Source organism: Caretta caretta, chromosome 4 (assembly GCF_965140235.1).
Source record: "Caretta caretta isolate rCarCar2 chromosome 4, rCarCar1.hap1, whole genome shotgun sequence".
Taxonomy (NCBI): domain Eukaryota; kingdom Metazoa; phylum Chordata; order Testudines; family Cheloniidae; genus Caretta; species Caretta caretta.
Window position 1 is genome coordinate 114,631,175 of NC_134209.1, and position 16,482 is coordinate 114,647,656.

A 16,482-nucleotide genomic window follows, 5' to 3' on the forward strand; every position below is an offset into this window, starting at 1 on the left:
GGATGTTCCCAGTGAGGGTCTCTTGCAATGAAACTTGCTTCCTGTCATTGTTCAGCAGAGTATTGATGACCTTCAGGGAATGCTGCAAGATTTGCTTATTTCCCAGACTTTTGAGGGAGCACAGGAGACTCAAATAAGGGTAGAATTTGGTTGGTGATGAAGGGAAGGATTATGGAGAGTGTCTTATTTTAGTAAGTTTAGAGGTCTTTTTTGCTTTCATGAGATTTTGTGTGTATGTATAATTAATTATTTTGCATCTAGAGCTCTGGATCAGCACTTACAGGCATGAATACAACATAATACAAATACAGAGCTTTAATTGGCCAGCAGATGGAGACTGATTAGGCTGGATTGGGCCCTCACCTTATGGATGACTCAGATAAACGATATTCTACTCAATATCAGGCAGTAGCAACAGCACATATTTTAAACACCATATACAGTATGTCTAAATATAAATTATTTTGATAACTAACCACTTTGGGGCACTTAATGGTATTAGTGCTTGATCAACTAATCCTTCAAGGACCTTAATCGGTCTGGAAAAAATCCCCTTTACTATCTGCAGTGCCATGATGACCTTTATTCTAACTAAAAATTATTTCCATCAGCTTCATTATGTGCAATTATACACTTTATAGTATCAGGTGATCCAAGATATTTGGCTCATTAGAACTTGAGGTCCTTCAGAATTACTTGAGGCTAATTCTCATGTGCCCTTTTTTTACTTGCTTTATGATGAGAAAACTGCAGATCAAAAGTTGAAAGGAAAACATGAAGAAAATTTGTAGCATTAGACTTTATATAGGAAAACAACACTTCTTTAATGTTTTAAAAGAAACATTTTTCTTAAATTTTGGGGTATAGTTTTAGCCTTATATGCTTTTGCCAAATATATATGTATATACACAGACTGTTTACAAATTTGGCATCCAAACCCCAATTAAATCTGTTTTACTCTGTATAAAGCTTATACAGGGTAAACTCATAAATTTTCCACCCTCTATAACACTGATAGAGAGATATGCACAGCTGTTTGTCCCCCCAGGTATTAATTGCTTACTCTGGGTTAATTAATAAGCAAAAGTGATTTTATTAAGTGTAACAAGTAGGACTTAAGTGGTTCCAAGTAATAGCAGACAGAACAAAGTAAGTTACCACGCAAAATAAAACAAAACATGCAAGTCTAAGCCTAATACATTTAAGAAATTGAATACAGGAAAATCTCACCCTCAGAGATGTTCCAATAATCTTCTTTCACAGACTAGACTCCTTTCTAGTCTGGGCCCAATCCTTTTTCTTGTTACAGTCCTTGTTCCAGCTCAGGTGGTAGCTAGGGGATTTCTCATGACTGCTTTGTTCTGTTCCACCCCCTTATACCAAGTTTAAGATGGATTCCAGTATCTGGTGACATGGTCACATGTTCTGTGAGACCCCAAGCCTTCATTCTTCCTGGCCTGACTCACAGGAAGGCTTGCAAGTAAACAGAGCCATATACAACCAATTGTCCTAGTTGATGGGAGCCATCAAGATTCCAAACCACCATTGATGGCCCACACTTTGCATAATTACAATAGGACCCCAGAGTTATATTTCATATTCCTAGTTTCATATACAAGAATGATACATTTCTATAAATAGGATGACCACACTCAGTAGATTATAAGCTTTGTAATGATACCTTACAAGAGACTTTGGCATGAAGAATATTCCAGTTACATTATATTCACACTCATTAGCATATTTTCATAAAATTATATGGAGCACAACGTCACAACTGGGTTAGGTTGACTTAAGCTACATCGACTCCAGCTACGTTATTCATGTAGTGAAGACAAGCCCTTAGCCTCTAATGTATCCTTCCTACATATTATACCCAAGTAATACAATATCCCATTGGTTTATGTCACTCCACCATGTTTCAAAAATGCCTTTTATGTCAAGATCCTTTGAAAGACAGGATTTTTAGTTTCCCTACTTTTACTTTCAAACATCTCATGTTTGGATACAGTCATTTTTAGTTTTTATTTTGAATTAATTAAATTATGTTTAGTAGTTCAGTCCTTTTGGGAGATCAAGGGCTACACACTCTTATTACAACATTAACATCAAGATCACCCTGAGGTGAAGCTGTAAATTGCTGCATATGAGATATAAACACTCTTAGTCAGGGTAATTAATATTCTTCATTTTATTTTTCTAAATTTGCTGGACTACTGGAGCAAAGCCTGGTGAATAAGAGTACAAAGTAAAAAAAGATAAAAGCTAAGAATTTAGTTCTTAGTTTTATTTATTTATTTATTTTTAGTTGTACTTCTGTACATTCACTTTAAAGATGGATACTGTTTTAAAATGAAAGTTCTGACTATATGTAACTGAATCAGTGATACAACATAGGTTTAAAAGCGGGATTAAACCATCTGTAGAAAATGGTTTGATTTTAGTTATATTATCAGTGTAACTTATTTTCTTGACTACAATAAAACCTAAAACCTAGTTGGGGTTCGTTCTGCTTTGAGCAGGGGGTTGGACTAGATGATCTTCTGAGGTCTCTTCCAATTCCAATCTTCTATGATTCTAAAGTCAATGCAAGCAAAATTCTCAGCTAGTGTAAACTGATCCAGTTCCTGAAGTCAATGGAAGTTTCTTAATTTACACCAACAGTGAATTTGGCTTTACAGCACTGTAGATGCATGCATTACAATAATAAACTTTATTTTTGTACTTTTTATATTTTAAGCCTCCCAACTTGAGATACCTTAAAGGAGCCTGTTCTTTCACATTAACTTTAATGGAAGCAGAGTTAGGCAATTCTGAGGACTTTTCAAATGCTACCCCTAATCTTAATTTATACTTTATTTTTCAAAACAACAAATATGTTTAGAACAGCATGAAAGCAATTTTGCAGTAGGATTTTACTTTGACATTTTTATATGTTTGCTTTCATTTCGTTGTCTCTTAAGTATTCTATAGACAACTAACTGCTGTTAAATGTTTACCGTTCTTTCTAATTTATTGTGTTTTATGAATTCTTCCACAAGATGTGGAAGTGACATTTTTTCTTAAAAGGCAGGTGTTTCCATTAATCTATTATGCTAAGAGGTTTTTTTTTCCTATTGAAAGCATATTTAAATCTTAATATATTAGGTGTTTCTTTACTTAGAATTGCTTATGGAAAACAAACAAAAAAAAATAATGACTAATCAAGCTGTCATGTTTATTAAATATTTGACAATGGTTGCTGGATTCCTAAATTTTAAGTAATTACAAATGTTTCAAAAGCTGGACCATATTTTATTCCTACTCAAGAGCTATCCTTTTGTGACAGAGTAAAAGTGTGTTTGTTATATCTAATTGAGAGATACAATATTCAAACTGTGTGGCAGTGATACATGAATTTTTCACCCTTGCTGACAAGTACATTGGCTTCTGTGTAATTCTTTAAACTGATTCAGTTAAACTCATGCTATTTATGCTTTCAATTGATTGAATTAAAATATCAGTTTAAACATTTAATCATTCCATTAGGGGGTATTCTGTTTGCTCATTCTGCATCCCATCCAGCACAAAATAACTGCAGATTTCAGAGTGACACAGGCCCCAGAAGGTTGAAGATCTTGGTGTCTCAGCAAACTGACCTATGTAACAGACTGTGTCTTTATATGGATGCCAAGTCCCCCCTCACCTGCCTACTTCCTATCTCCTTCATTAAGTATTCCTGATTTTACATATTGTCCACAAGCATGTGCATGAAATAAGTAGAGGTAGAAGTTTTACAGTCAAGGACTGTGATATCTGTCTTTTTTGGGAAGGGGAAGAGATGCACACAAGGCTCAGCCTATGGCCTTGGAATGATTTGAAAACAAAATTATCTGAGACCCTGCTGGTTTACTCCACAGATAGAGACCCAGAGGTCCCATGACTTCTGAGTTGTTCTGTGGCTGACATCCAAAATGGAGCTGTCAATGAGGAAGGTGCAATATTTCCAGACTGTGTCATCTTTACATTATTTTCCCAGTTGCCTGATATTCCTTCACCTAGGGAATTTGTTACCTCAGATTAGAGACTCTCTGAGCATGCTCACTGTCTTTTTCCACAGCATCACAGTCAGGGTTGAAGTTGTAGATTTTTCTTGAAAAGTTAGTGACGTGGAATGTCTTATCCATCATTCAGTAGCCACGGTGTGTGTGTAGGGAGGGAGTGGGTGATGGACACTCTCTGGTAGAACTGGGAATAACTTCCACAGATCCAGATTTCAAGAGGCCAATAGAGCTTCTGTAGGCTGCCAGCCAGTTTCAGTTGTCTAGCCTGTCTGATATAAATGCATTCTTTAACAGTGGAGGAGAAAGCACAGCACTCATTTCCTCCAACTTCTTAAGCACTTCCTTTACAGATCAGATCCTTCATTCCTTCACACTGCTAATCCAGTTCTCTTGTTGACTTTTTAAAACATTAGACCTTAAAATAGATGCTGATATATAAATAAAAAAAATCATTATGCCATAAAAATGTTTCCATCTTTGCTCCAAAGGTTTTCAGCCCTCAGAATTTTACTGTCATTGGCTCAGGTTGGGCAATATTCAGTTCTAATCTAGTGATGGATTTAGAATATGTCCCAATTTTAAACAGCTGCTATTAAAATGGCCTTGTGATGTTCATGTTTAATGTCCCTCAATACATTTCCATATTCAGTGTGCTATATTTACAACTGCCAGCCCTACAAGATGGGCTCAAGATGTATTCTTCCCTTTGTATAGGTCTTCCCCAGTAATAAGGATTTTACAGTCCAAAATAGGCCCTTGATTATGTTGGTACAACACCATTACCTTCAGATCATAGAATCATAGAAGATTAGGGTAGGAAGAGACCTCAGGAGGTCATCTAGTCCAACCCCCTGCTCAAAGCAGGACCAGCCCCAACTAAATCATCCCAGCCTTTAATGTATTTTGTATTGTTTCTACTAAAATACTATGCCTTCAAGACAGGAAAATGTGAAGGAATTACATTTTTATTTTAGAGAAATAGTGTAGAGAAAACAGTACTCTTCAACTGCATGTGTTTGTTAAGGGAACAGTGGAAATAACACATGCAGATTAAGAGCTAAATACAAATTTCTTTCTAGTTCTATGGTCTCCATCACTTCAGCAGCTGAATGCCTCCCAAGTAGGTATGGATCTACCTGCAAAACCCCTCTGTGCAGGAGGGAAGTACTGTTATCCCTGTTTCATAGATAAGGACCTGAGGCTCAGAGAAATTAAGTGACTTGTCCAAGGTCACTCATGCATTTTGTATCTGTATCCTATCCCTGCCCTCCAGCGTATCTACCACTCCTCCCAGTTTAGTATCATCCGCAAATTTGCTGAGAGTGCAATCCACACCATCCTCCAGATCATTTATGAAGATATTGAACAAAACCGGCCCCAGGACCGACCCCTGGGGCACTCCACTTGACACCGGCTGCCAACTAGACATGGAGCCATTGATCACTACCCGTTGAGCCCGACAATCTAGCCAACTTTCTACCCACCTTATAGTGCATTCATCCAGCCCATACTTCTTTAACTTGCTGACAAGAATACTGTGGGAGACCATGTCAAAAGCTTTGCTAAAGTCAAGAAACAATACATCCACTGCTTTCCCTTCATCCACAGAACCAGTAATCTTATCATAGAAGGCGATTAGATTAGTCAGGCATGACCTTCCCTTGGTGAATCCATGCTGACTGTTCCTGATCACTTTCCTCTCATGTAAGTGCTTCAGGATTGATTCTTTGAGGACCTGCTCCATGATTTTTCTGGGGACTGAGGTGAGGCTGACTGGCTTGTAGTTCCCAGGATCCTCCTTCTTCCCTTTTTTAAAGATTGGCACTACATTAGCCTTTTTCCAGTCATCCGGGACTTCCCCCGTTTGCCACGAGTTTTCAAAGATAATGGCCAATGGCTCTGCAATCACAGCCGCCAATTCCTTTAGCACTCTCGGATGCAACTCGTCCGGCCCCATGGACTTGTGCACGTCCAGCTTTTCTAAATAGTGCCTAACCACCTCTTTCTCCACAGAGGGCTGGCCATCTATTCCCTATGTTGTGATGCCCAGCGCAGCAGTCTGGGAGCTGACCTTGTTCGTGAAGACAAAGGCAAAAAAGTATTGAGTACATTAGCTTTTTCCACATCCTCTGTCACTAGGTTGCCTCCCTCATTCATTAAGGGGCCCACACTTTTCTTGGCTTTCTTCTTGTTGCCAATATACCTGAAGAAACCCTTCTTGTTACTCTTGACATCTCTCGCTAGCTGCAGCTCCAGGTGCGATTTGGCCCTCCTAATTTCATTCCTACATGCCCGAGCAATATTTTTATACTCTTCCCTGGTCATATGTCCAAACTTCCACTTCTTGTAAGCTTCTTTTTTATGTTTAAGATCCGCTAGGATTTCACCGTTAAGCCAAGCTGGTCGCCTGCCATATTTACTATTCTTTCGACACATCGGGATGGTTTGTCCCTGTAACCTCAACAGGGATTCCTTGAAATACAGCCAGCTCTCCTGGACTCCTTTCCCCTTCATGTTAGTCCCCCAGGGGATCCTACCCATCCGTTCCCTGAGGGAGTCGAAGTCTGCTTTCCTGAAGTCCAGGGTCCATATCCTGCTGCTTACCTTTCTTCCCTGTGTCAGGATCCTGAACTCAACCAACTCATGGTCACTGCCTTCCAGATTCCCATCCACTTTTGCTTCCCCTACTAATTCTTCCCGGTTTGTGAGCAGCAGGTCAAGAAAAGCTCTCCCCCTAGTTGGCTCCTCTAGCACTTGCACCAGGAAATTGTCCCCTACGCTTTCCAAAAACTTCCTGGATTTTCTATGCACCGCTGTATTGCTCTCCCAGCAGATATCAGGAAAATTAAAGTCACCCATGAGAACCAGGGTATGTGATCTAGTAGCTTCTGCGAGCTGCCGGAAGAAAGCCTCATCCACCTCATCCCCCTGCTCCGGTGGTCTATAGCAGACTCCCACCACTACATCACTCTTGTTGCTCACACTTCTAAACTTAATCCAGAGACACTCAGGTTTTTCTGCAGTTTCGTACCGGAGCTCTGAGCAGTCATACTGCTCCCTTACATACAGTGCTACTCCCCCACCTTTTCTGCCCTGACTGTCCTTCCTCATGCCCTCACTGACATTTGCATAACCTCATGGCCTTCAGTGGGTTGATACACCTGTATCTGAATGGAACTTAAGGCCTGATCCAAAGTCTATTGAAGTGAATGTGGGTATGTCTACACTGCAATTAAATACAGGAAGCTGGCCCATGTCAACTGACTTAGGCTTTCGGAGCATGGGGGAGGGTGGAGGGTCCCAGAGCCTGGAATGCAGCCCGAGGCCAAATGTCTACACCACAATTAAACAGTCCCATAGCCCTAGCTCAACTCAGCTGACATAGGCCAACCATGGGTGTTGAATTGCAGTGTAGACATATCCAAAGTGTCTTTGCATCAGGCCATGAATTAACAATTATGTTAATAATGTACCAGAAGGAATAATATCCAGCTCATTCCCTCTTAGCTGTGTTGGCTCCTGCACTAATAACAGGAGTTAAAAGTATTAATGAATAAATGTTTTCATTAATATGAACAGGTAACTTTCTAAATATGTGCAGGGAACAGATCTTGAGCCGGTTTTTCCACAATGTAATCACACTAACATAGAAGCAGTGTGTCAGAGTGGTGAATCAGGCTCCAATTTTGTAAGAAGGTCCTGTTTTTACAAAGTCACTGTTCACAGCACAACTGCATTTTAAGGTCCAGTAAGCCTCAACTCATTCAGGCTAGAAATAGATCCTTTTTAATACTGGGAAGGGAATGAAATTATGGTAGCTTTTGGTAAACAAAAATTGGGCTCTGAAGCAAATTGTAGCTATGCCACCTGATAAACACATAATGGATATGAATGTTTGAAAAATTGCCCTTTAAAATACATATGCATTGCTATATAATGCATTACAGTGAATCTTAAATTAATTGAAAGTGCTTTTCAGTGCCAGTATTTGTAACAGTCTTCAGTAGGAGTGTACACCTCTCTGATTCAGATGGAAGGAGTATAAATACTGAAATATTCTTAAATAGAGTTGTGCTAATAAGTGATGGTTAAAGTTTACTGGTGGTTCCAAAAAAAAAAAAAGAAAAAGAAAAAAATCATTTTGTTTCCACCCAGAACAAATTTTTTTCAGAATTTTTAGTAATCAAAAATTGGATTTTTTTGTTTTGGGTCAAATAAAATGTTTTATTTCATTTTTTGTCATCAATAACTGGTTGTTTTGGGGGAAGTTTGGTTGTTAAAAAGCAGAAGAAATGAAGTGCTAGATTTACAAGGGGACTCAGGCACTCTTCACAAAACCAAAGAGGCAGGACCTCCCCTTATACTGAATGGTAAAGCACTCACCTGGGGACATGGGGGATGTGAACCTAGGTCTCTAATATGGGCTACTGGGTATAAGGGGCAACTGACACCCTCTCCGCCTTAGTTTTGTGAATGGCACCTAAGTCACCTTGTGAATCTAGCTCCAAAAAATCAAAATGCTTCATTGTCAAAAAGAACTGTTGACATTTCTATTTTTTTTTACTTCAATCAAAACAATTAACTGACATGAATTAATGAAATATTTTGTTCAAAACCCAAATCAGTATTTTTAAATTGAAAAAAGTTTGGGCTGAAAATTTCGCCCAGCTCTACTCTTCAGCTGGTCACTAGGTAAGTTTAGGATAGTTTTGCACATTGCTCATTTAGACTTTATCTGATCTTAAAGAAACAAATATACTTTGTATAAAAATAGACAGTAAAATAATATTTTTGGAAAGCTTTAGGTCAGGAGGAAAAAGCTCTATTACCCACAGTTACTTTTTTTAAAAAAAGAATCCAGTTGCTATGACTACTTGAAGCAGCTCTTAAGGTGATGTCCTTTTATTTAAATTATTTTTAGAACTTTTGTTACCCTAACAACAGGATATGCTTAGAAGTATAACACCAAGTCTTCTAATGAGTTTGTTTTTGTTTGCAAAGAAAATCTCTTGTTTTTTTCTTTTTGCTAAAGAATCTTCCAGTCGTGATTGAAACAACAGGGAAAAAATGTAGATAAAATTGTGCTTCAAAAATATTTTTCTATACTTTTTTCCATCAGCAGTTTCAGTTCACACAGCAGCAGGTATTTTATGTTAGTTCATTTTGCTATAGCCTTTCATTGTAGACAAAAGAGATGAGCCCTATGCAAAAGGGTGACAAATATTTTTGGATGCTGCACCACCATGTTATGTTACTATATTTAGAGACAAAAGAAAAGCTCTCTTAGCCCTGGTCTACACTAGGACTTTAGATCGAATTTAGCAGCGTTAAATCGATTTAAACCTGCACCCGTCCACACAATGAAGCCCTTTATTTCGACTTAAAGGGCTCTTAAAATCGATTTCCTTACTCCACCCCTGACAAGTGGATTAGCGCTTAAATCGACGTTGCCGGCTCGAATTTGGGGTACTGTGGACACAATTCGATGGTATTGGCCTCCGGGAGCTATCCCAGAGTGCTCCATTCTGACCGCTCTGGACAGCGCTCTCAACTCAGATGCACTGGCCAGGTAGACAGGAAAAGAACCGCGAACTTTTGAATCTCATTTCCTGTTTGGCCAGCGTGGCAAGCTGCAGGTGACCATGCAGAGCTCATCAGCAGAGGTGACCATGATGGAGTCCCAGAATCGCAAAAGAGCTCCAGCATGGACTGAACGGGAGGTACGGGATCTGATCGCTGTTTGGGGAGAGGAATCCGTGCTATCAGAACTCCGTTCCAGTTTTCGAAATGCCAAAACCTTTCTGAAAATCTCCCAGGGCATGAAGGACAGAGGCCATAACAGGGACCCGAAGCAGTGCCGCGTGAAACTGAAGGAGCTGAGGCAAGCCTACCAGAAAACCAGAGAGGCGAACGGCCGCTCTGGGTCAGAGCCCCAAACATGCCGCTTCTATGATGAGCTGCATGCCATTTTAGGGGGTTCAGCCACCACTACCCCAGCCGTGTTGTTTGACTCCTTCAATGGAGATGGAGGCAATACAGAAGTAGGTTTTGGGGACGAAGAAGATGATGAGGAGGAGGTTGTAGATAGCTCACAGCAAGCAAGCGGAGAAACCGGTTTTCCCGACAGCCAGGAACTGTTTCTCACCCTAGACCTGGAGCCAGTACCCCCCGAACCCACCCAAGGCTGCCTCCTGGACTCAGCAGGCGGAGAAGGGACCTCTGGTGAGTGTACCTTTTAAAATGCTATACATGGTTTAAAAGCAAGCATGTGAAAGGATTACTTTGCCCTGGCATTTGCGGTTCTGCCTTTGCAAAAGGTTTCTGGGGAGGGCAGCCTTATTTCGTCCTTCATGGTAGGACACTTTACCACTCCAGGCCAGCAACACGTACTGGGGAATCACTGTAGAACAAAGCATTGCAGTGTATGTTTGCTGGCATTCAACCAAAATCCGTTCACGCGGTGGGAGGAGGCAAAATGCGACCTTGTAACGAAAGCACATGTGCTATGTATGTAATGTTAACTTTCAAGGTTTACCCTGAAAGAGTGTAGCCACTGTTTTATAAAATGTGTCTTTTTAAATACCGCTGTCCCTTTTTTTTTCTCCACCAGCTGCATGTGTTTCAATGATCACAGGATCTTCTCCTTCCCAGAGGCTAGTGAAGCTTAGAAAGAAAAAAAAACGCACTCGCGATGAAATGTTCTCCGAGCTCATGCTGTCCTCCCACACTGACAGAGCACAGACGAATGCGTGGAGGCAAATAATGTCAGAGTGCAGGAAAGCACAAAATGACCGGGAGGAGAGGTGGAGGGCTGAAGAGAGTAAGTGGCGGGCTGAAGAGAGTAAGTGGAGGGCTGAAGACAGGGCTGAAGCTCAAAGGTGGCGGCAGCGTGATGAGAGGAGGCAGGATTCAATGCTGAGGCTGCTGCAGGACCAAACCAGTATGCTCCAGTGTATGGTTGAGCTGCAGCAAAGGCAGCTGGAGCACAGACTGCCACTGCAGCCCCTCTGTAACCAACCGCCCTCCTCCCCAAGTTCCATAGCCTCCTCACCCAGACGCCCAAGAACACGGTGGGGAGGCCTCCGGCCAACCAGCCACTCCCCCACAGAGGATTGCCCAAAAAAAAGAAGGCTGTCATTCAATAAATTTTAAAGTTGTAAACTTTTAAAGTGCTGTGCTTAAAGTGCTGTGTGGCATTTTCCTTCCCTCCTCCACCACCCCTCCTGGGATACCTTGGTAGTCATCCCCCTATTTGTGTGATGAATGAATAACGAATGCATGACTGTGAAGCAGCAATGACTTTATTGGCTCTGCAAGCAATGATTAAAGGGAGGAGGGGAGGGTGGTTAGCTTACAGGGAAGTAGAGTGAACCAAGGGGCGGGGGGGTTCATCAAGGAGAAACAAACAGAACTTTTACACCGTAGCCTGGCCAGTCATGAAACTGTTTTTCAAAGCTTCTCTGATGCGTACCGCGCCCTCCTGTGCTCTTCTAACCGCCCTGGTGTCTGGCTGCGCGTAACCAGCAGCCAGGCGATTTGCCTCAACCTCCCACCCCGCCATAAACGTCTCCCCCTTACTCTCACAGATATTGTGGAGCACACAGCAAGCAGTAATAACAGTGGGAATATTGGTTTCGCTGAGGTCTAAGCGAGTCAATAAACTGCGCCAGCGCGCCTTTAAACGTCCAAATGCACATTCTACCACCATTCTGCACTTGCTCAGCCTGTAGTTGAACAGCTCCTGACCACTGTCCAGGCTGCCTGTGTACGGCTTCATGAGCCATGGCATTAAGGGGTAGGCTGGGTCCCCAAGGATACATATAGGCATTTCAACATCCCCAACAGTTATTTTCTGGTCTGGGAATAAAGTCCCTTCCTGCAGCTTTTGAAACAGACCAGAGTTCCTGAAGATGCGAGCATCATGCACCTTTCCCGGCCATCCCACGTTGATGTTGGTGAAACGTCCCTTGTGATCCACCAGAGCTTGCAGCACTATTGAAAAGTACCCCTTGCGGTTTATGTACTCGGCGGCTTGGTGCTCCGGTGCCAAGATAGGGATATGGGTTCCGTCTATGGCCCCACCACAGTTAGGGAATCCCATTGCAGCAAAGCCATCCACTATGACCTGCACATTTCCCAGGGTCACTACCCTTGATATCAGCAGATCTTTGATTGCGTGGGCTACTTGCATCACAGCAGCCCCCACAGTAGATTTGCCCACTCCAAATTGATTCCCAACTGACCGGTAGCTGTCTGGCGTTGCAAGCTTCCACAGGGCTATCGCCACTCGCTTCTCAACTGTGAGGGCTGCTCTCATCTTGGTATTCATGCGCTTCAGGACAGGGGAAAGCAAGTCACAAAGTTCCATGAAAGTGCCCTTACGCATGCGAAAGTTTCGCAGCCACTGGGAATCGTCCCAGACCTGCAACACTATGCGGTCCCACCAGTCTGTGCTTGTTTCCCGAGCCCAGAATCGGCGTTCCACAGCATGAACCTGCCCCATTAGCACCATGATGCATGCATTGTCAGGGCCCATGCTTTCAGAGAAATCTGTGTCCATGTCCTGATCACTCACGGGACCGCGCTGACGTCGCCTCCTCGCCCGGTATCGCGTTGCCATGTTCTGGTGCTGCATATACTGCTGAATAATGCGTGTGGTGGTTAATGTGCTCCTAATTGCCAAAGTGAGCTGAGCGGGCTCCATGCTTGCCGTGGTATGGCGTCCGCACAGAAAAAAGGCGCGGAACGATTGTCTGCCGTTGCTCTGACGGAGGGAGGGGCGACTGACGACACGGCTTACAGGGTTGGCTTCAGGGAGCTAAAATCAACAAAGGGGGTGCCTGTACATCAAGGAGTATTTCAGGCAGGACTGCACGGAGGGTTCCAATAAGAAATGGTGCACCTAAGTTATCGTTGTTATTGGAACAAGGAGGTTAGCCTGGCCTCTGATTGATACATGGCTAGATTTACCTCGCTGCACCTTCTCTGTGAGTGACTGCAGTGTGACCTAGAGGAATGAGTCCCCTAGACAGGGGAGGAGGCAAATGAGTACAAAACAAATCTGGTCTATTTCTTGTTTTGACCCACTCCATCTATCTTTTACATCTTTGGCTGGCAGCAGACGGTGCAGAAGGACTGCATGCCATCCACATCTCATGGCTGCTTGGCAGAAGATGGTACAGTACGCCTGCTAGCCATCCCCATCTCTTGCCTGCCTGGCAGAAGATGGTGCAATACGACTGCTAGCAATCCTCATCTCTTGCCTGCCTGGCAGAAGATGGTACAGTACGACTGCTAGCAGTCCGTATCGCCTGCCTGCTCACCATAAGACGGTTCAATAGGACTGACTGCAGGACTAAAGAGAATGACCTGGTCAAGTCACTCCAAATTTAGTCCCTGCGCCCATGTCTGCCCAGGCGCTCCCAGCCGACGCGGCCAGGAGCACCTCGGACACGATGAGGACGACTACCAATCGTATTGCACCGTCTGCTGCCAGAAGGCAAGGGGTTGCTGCTACTGTGCAGCAAAGCCGTACCGCGTCTGCCAGCACCCAGGAGACATAGGGTGACGGTTACCTGAGCGGGCTCCATGCTTACTGTGGTATGGCGTCTGCACAGGTAACTCAGGAAAAAAGGCGCGAAATGATTGTCTGCCCTTGCTTTCACGGGGGGAGGGAGGGAACGGGAGGCTGACGATATGTACCCAGAACCACCCGCGACAATGTTTTAGCCCCATCAGGCATTGGGATCTCAACCCAGAATTCCAATGGGCAGCGGAGACTGCGGGAACTGTGGGATAGCTACCCACAGTGCAACGCTCCGGAAGTCGACGCTTGCCTCGGTACTGTGGAAGCGCTCCGCCGAGTTAATGCACTTAATGCACTTAGAGCATTTACTGTGGGGACACACACACTCGAATTTATAAAACCGATTTCTAAAAAACCGACTTCTATAAATTCGACCTTATTCTGTAGTGTAGACATACCCTTAGCTGTGTTTTAATAGATTCTCTATGTCACTTGTGTCATTTTAATCAGACATGCAGTCACAGTCCACATTGTGTTCCCTGGCATGCCATATATAAGAAAACATGTTTACTCTTTGTTATATAATTTATTTGTTATATAATTTATTATTTATCCTAATGTGTACATTATAAACCGCCATAATCATATGAATATGTGGGTTCCAGGGTGCCTCTTTGAGATACAGTGTCACAATCTCACATGATAATCCTGTTACTATACCCCAGAATGTTATTACCTTTTTCACAACTGCATCATTCCGTTGACTCATATGCAATTTGTGATCCACTATAACCTTAAAATCCTTTTCTTCATTACTGCCACCTAATCATTTAGTCCCTATTTTGCAGTTGTTCATTTGATTTTTTTCTTCATAAGTGTAGTAATTTGCACTTGTCTTGATTGACTTTCATCTTGTAGATTTCGGATCAGTTCTCCAGTTAAATCAAGTTGAATTCTAATTCTGTCTCCAATGTGCTTGAAACCCCTCCCAGCTTGGTATCATCTGCAAATTTTATACGTATATTATCCACTCCATTATCCAAATCATTAAAGAAAATATTAAATATTACCAGACCCAGGACAGACACCTGCAGGACACCACTAGATACATCCTTCCAATTTGACAGAGAACCATTGATAACCATTCTTTTAGTATGATTTAATGCATCTTGGTACTCTCACTGGGGCGGTGCTCCTATGTATCACTCCAGCTATAGGCATTCTATGAGTATCATCTAGCTTCACTTTAGTATCATATTAAAACAGTATATTGATAAAGATATACTGGACCATGAAGACAATGAGAGTCGCACAAGTCTAAAAGAATGAACAATATTATCAGCCTCTGCACATTCTATAGCTAAGATTGTGGAAAAATTATATAATATTATATTGTGAAATTAAATGATATTATTTGAGAACATATGTGATCATGTAATCAAAGACTATATTATAAAGCATAAAGGAACCGAGTTAAGGTTGCATGGGGAACATTAACTTTGGCATTTCCTGACTTTTCAGTTCTTGTGCATTAAACATGAATAATTTCTTAACGTAATTTTTATGTAGATTAATCAGCGATGGAAGGTCAGTAAATAATGTTTAATATGGATCAATATCTTACTCTTCCAATACTACATCCTAAGCTCCAATAATACATTACAATGTTAAGAATGTTTTGAATGTCATATTTTCCACATATTCCAAGAATGTCCAGGTTGTGACAGAACAGCTGAAATGCAATCAACTGATTTGCAAGTTTGACCTCCCCAATAGCTATGTCAGAGGAACTTCATAATAAATAGTCTTAAAATGAGGGAACACTAAATTGCAATACACCATAGCATGGCAACATTTTGATTTTATACAGTAATAAGGTTTAAAACTATCCTAGAAGCAAAACCTCTGTCTTTCTAAGATCATCTCAGCACATATTATATGTTTCAAACATACTATGTGCATTTGAATATGGGGTCATATTTACTAATTTCTCTAATGCAATGAACTGTAGTAGCATATGTCATTGAATAGGTATCTGAATACTGTAATATATGACTGGTCATTCACAGAACTATTAAGTAAGAAAAAAGCTGATAGAGAACCTTGTAGTACTCTGAAAAGTAATCTTAAGAGACTGCAATAAGGTACCTTGAAGTTTTACCATCTGTTTACTGAAAAATAACTAGAAAACAAATTTGCCACTTGATCACAAACCCTAGATTCTTAGTTTCTCAAGCACTTAACCAAAGCAAAAGCTTTGACAGGTCAATGAATACAACACCAGTAGAATATCCCTGATCATAGTAACATAGCTAACCATGTAATGTTTGCTAGATTTAGTAATAAAGTAGTATAGGCTGAATAACAAGTCAGAAACGGACTACTTATCAATTATTACTTATCAATCATTACTTATTACTTATCAATCATTCAATTTGAACTAATGGGCATGTGAAAAGGGCAGTCATATTTAAATAGATAGTCTATACAGAAGTCAGTTGAGGAAAAAAGTTACCCATAGAAACGGATGAGTGGTGAAGAAATTAACATCAAGGCACAGAGAGAAACAAGAGGAAACACACACACAGATGCAGTGATTTATAAAAAAAGATAATGGAGTAAAGACTGCAAATATATGTGCACACACTAGATTTCAGCTTCATGGGATGTGATAACAAAATAATTGGATGGATAAATATTGCAAGCCTTAAAGGAAAATTTAGATTCAACAAAGTTAGGAGATCTTAAGACAAAACAAAAAACAAAAGAAAAACACAAGTATTTGTGGAGTAGAAGTTCTATTCTTAAAAACTAAAGGTGGTATGGAAAGTAGTAGGGTATGAAAGGAGCAGTATTTATGTAATAAGATCCCAGTTATGTTACACACAGGTGGCACTCTGAATCCTAAAATGT

The 16,482-nt window shown here is 41.4% G+C and overlaps 1 protein-coding gene across 1 annotated transcript; it reads left to right on the plus strand.

Moving 5' to 3' along the window:
* Positions 1–9,670: 9,670 nt before the first annotated feature.
* LOC142071976 (uncharacterized) lies at positions 9,671–11,195 on the plus strand. Its single transcript, XM_075128228.1, has 2 exons — positions 9,671–10,265; positions 10,654–11,195. The coding sequence occupies exons 1-2, from the start codon at positions 9,686–9,688 to the stop codon at positions 11,193–11,195; spliced, it is 1,122 nt and encodes a 373-aa protein (XP_074984329.1). The 5' UTR covers positions 9,671–9,685.
* The last annotated feature ends 5,287 nt before the right edge of the window (positions 11,196–16,482 follow it).

What these genes read in the sequence shown, in the direction of transcription:
- LOC142071976 (XM_075128228.1), top strand. Translation starts at nt 9,686, where the DNA reads ATGCAGAGCTCATCAGCAGAGGTGACCATGATGGAGTCCCAGAATCGC. An exon ending in AGGCGGAGAAGGGACCTCTG is followed by an intron (nt 10,266 to 10,653) that starts GTGAGTGTACCT and finishes TTTCTCCACCAG; the next exon opens with CTGCATGTGTTTCAATGATC.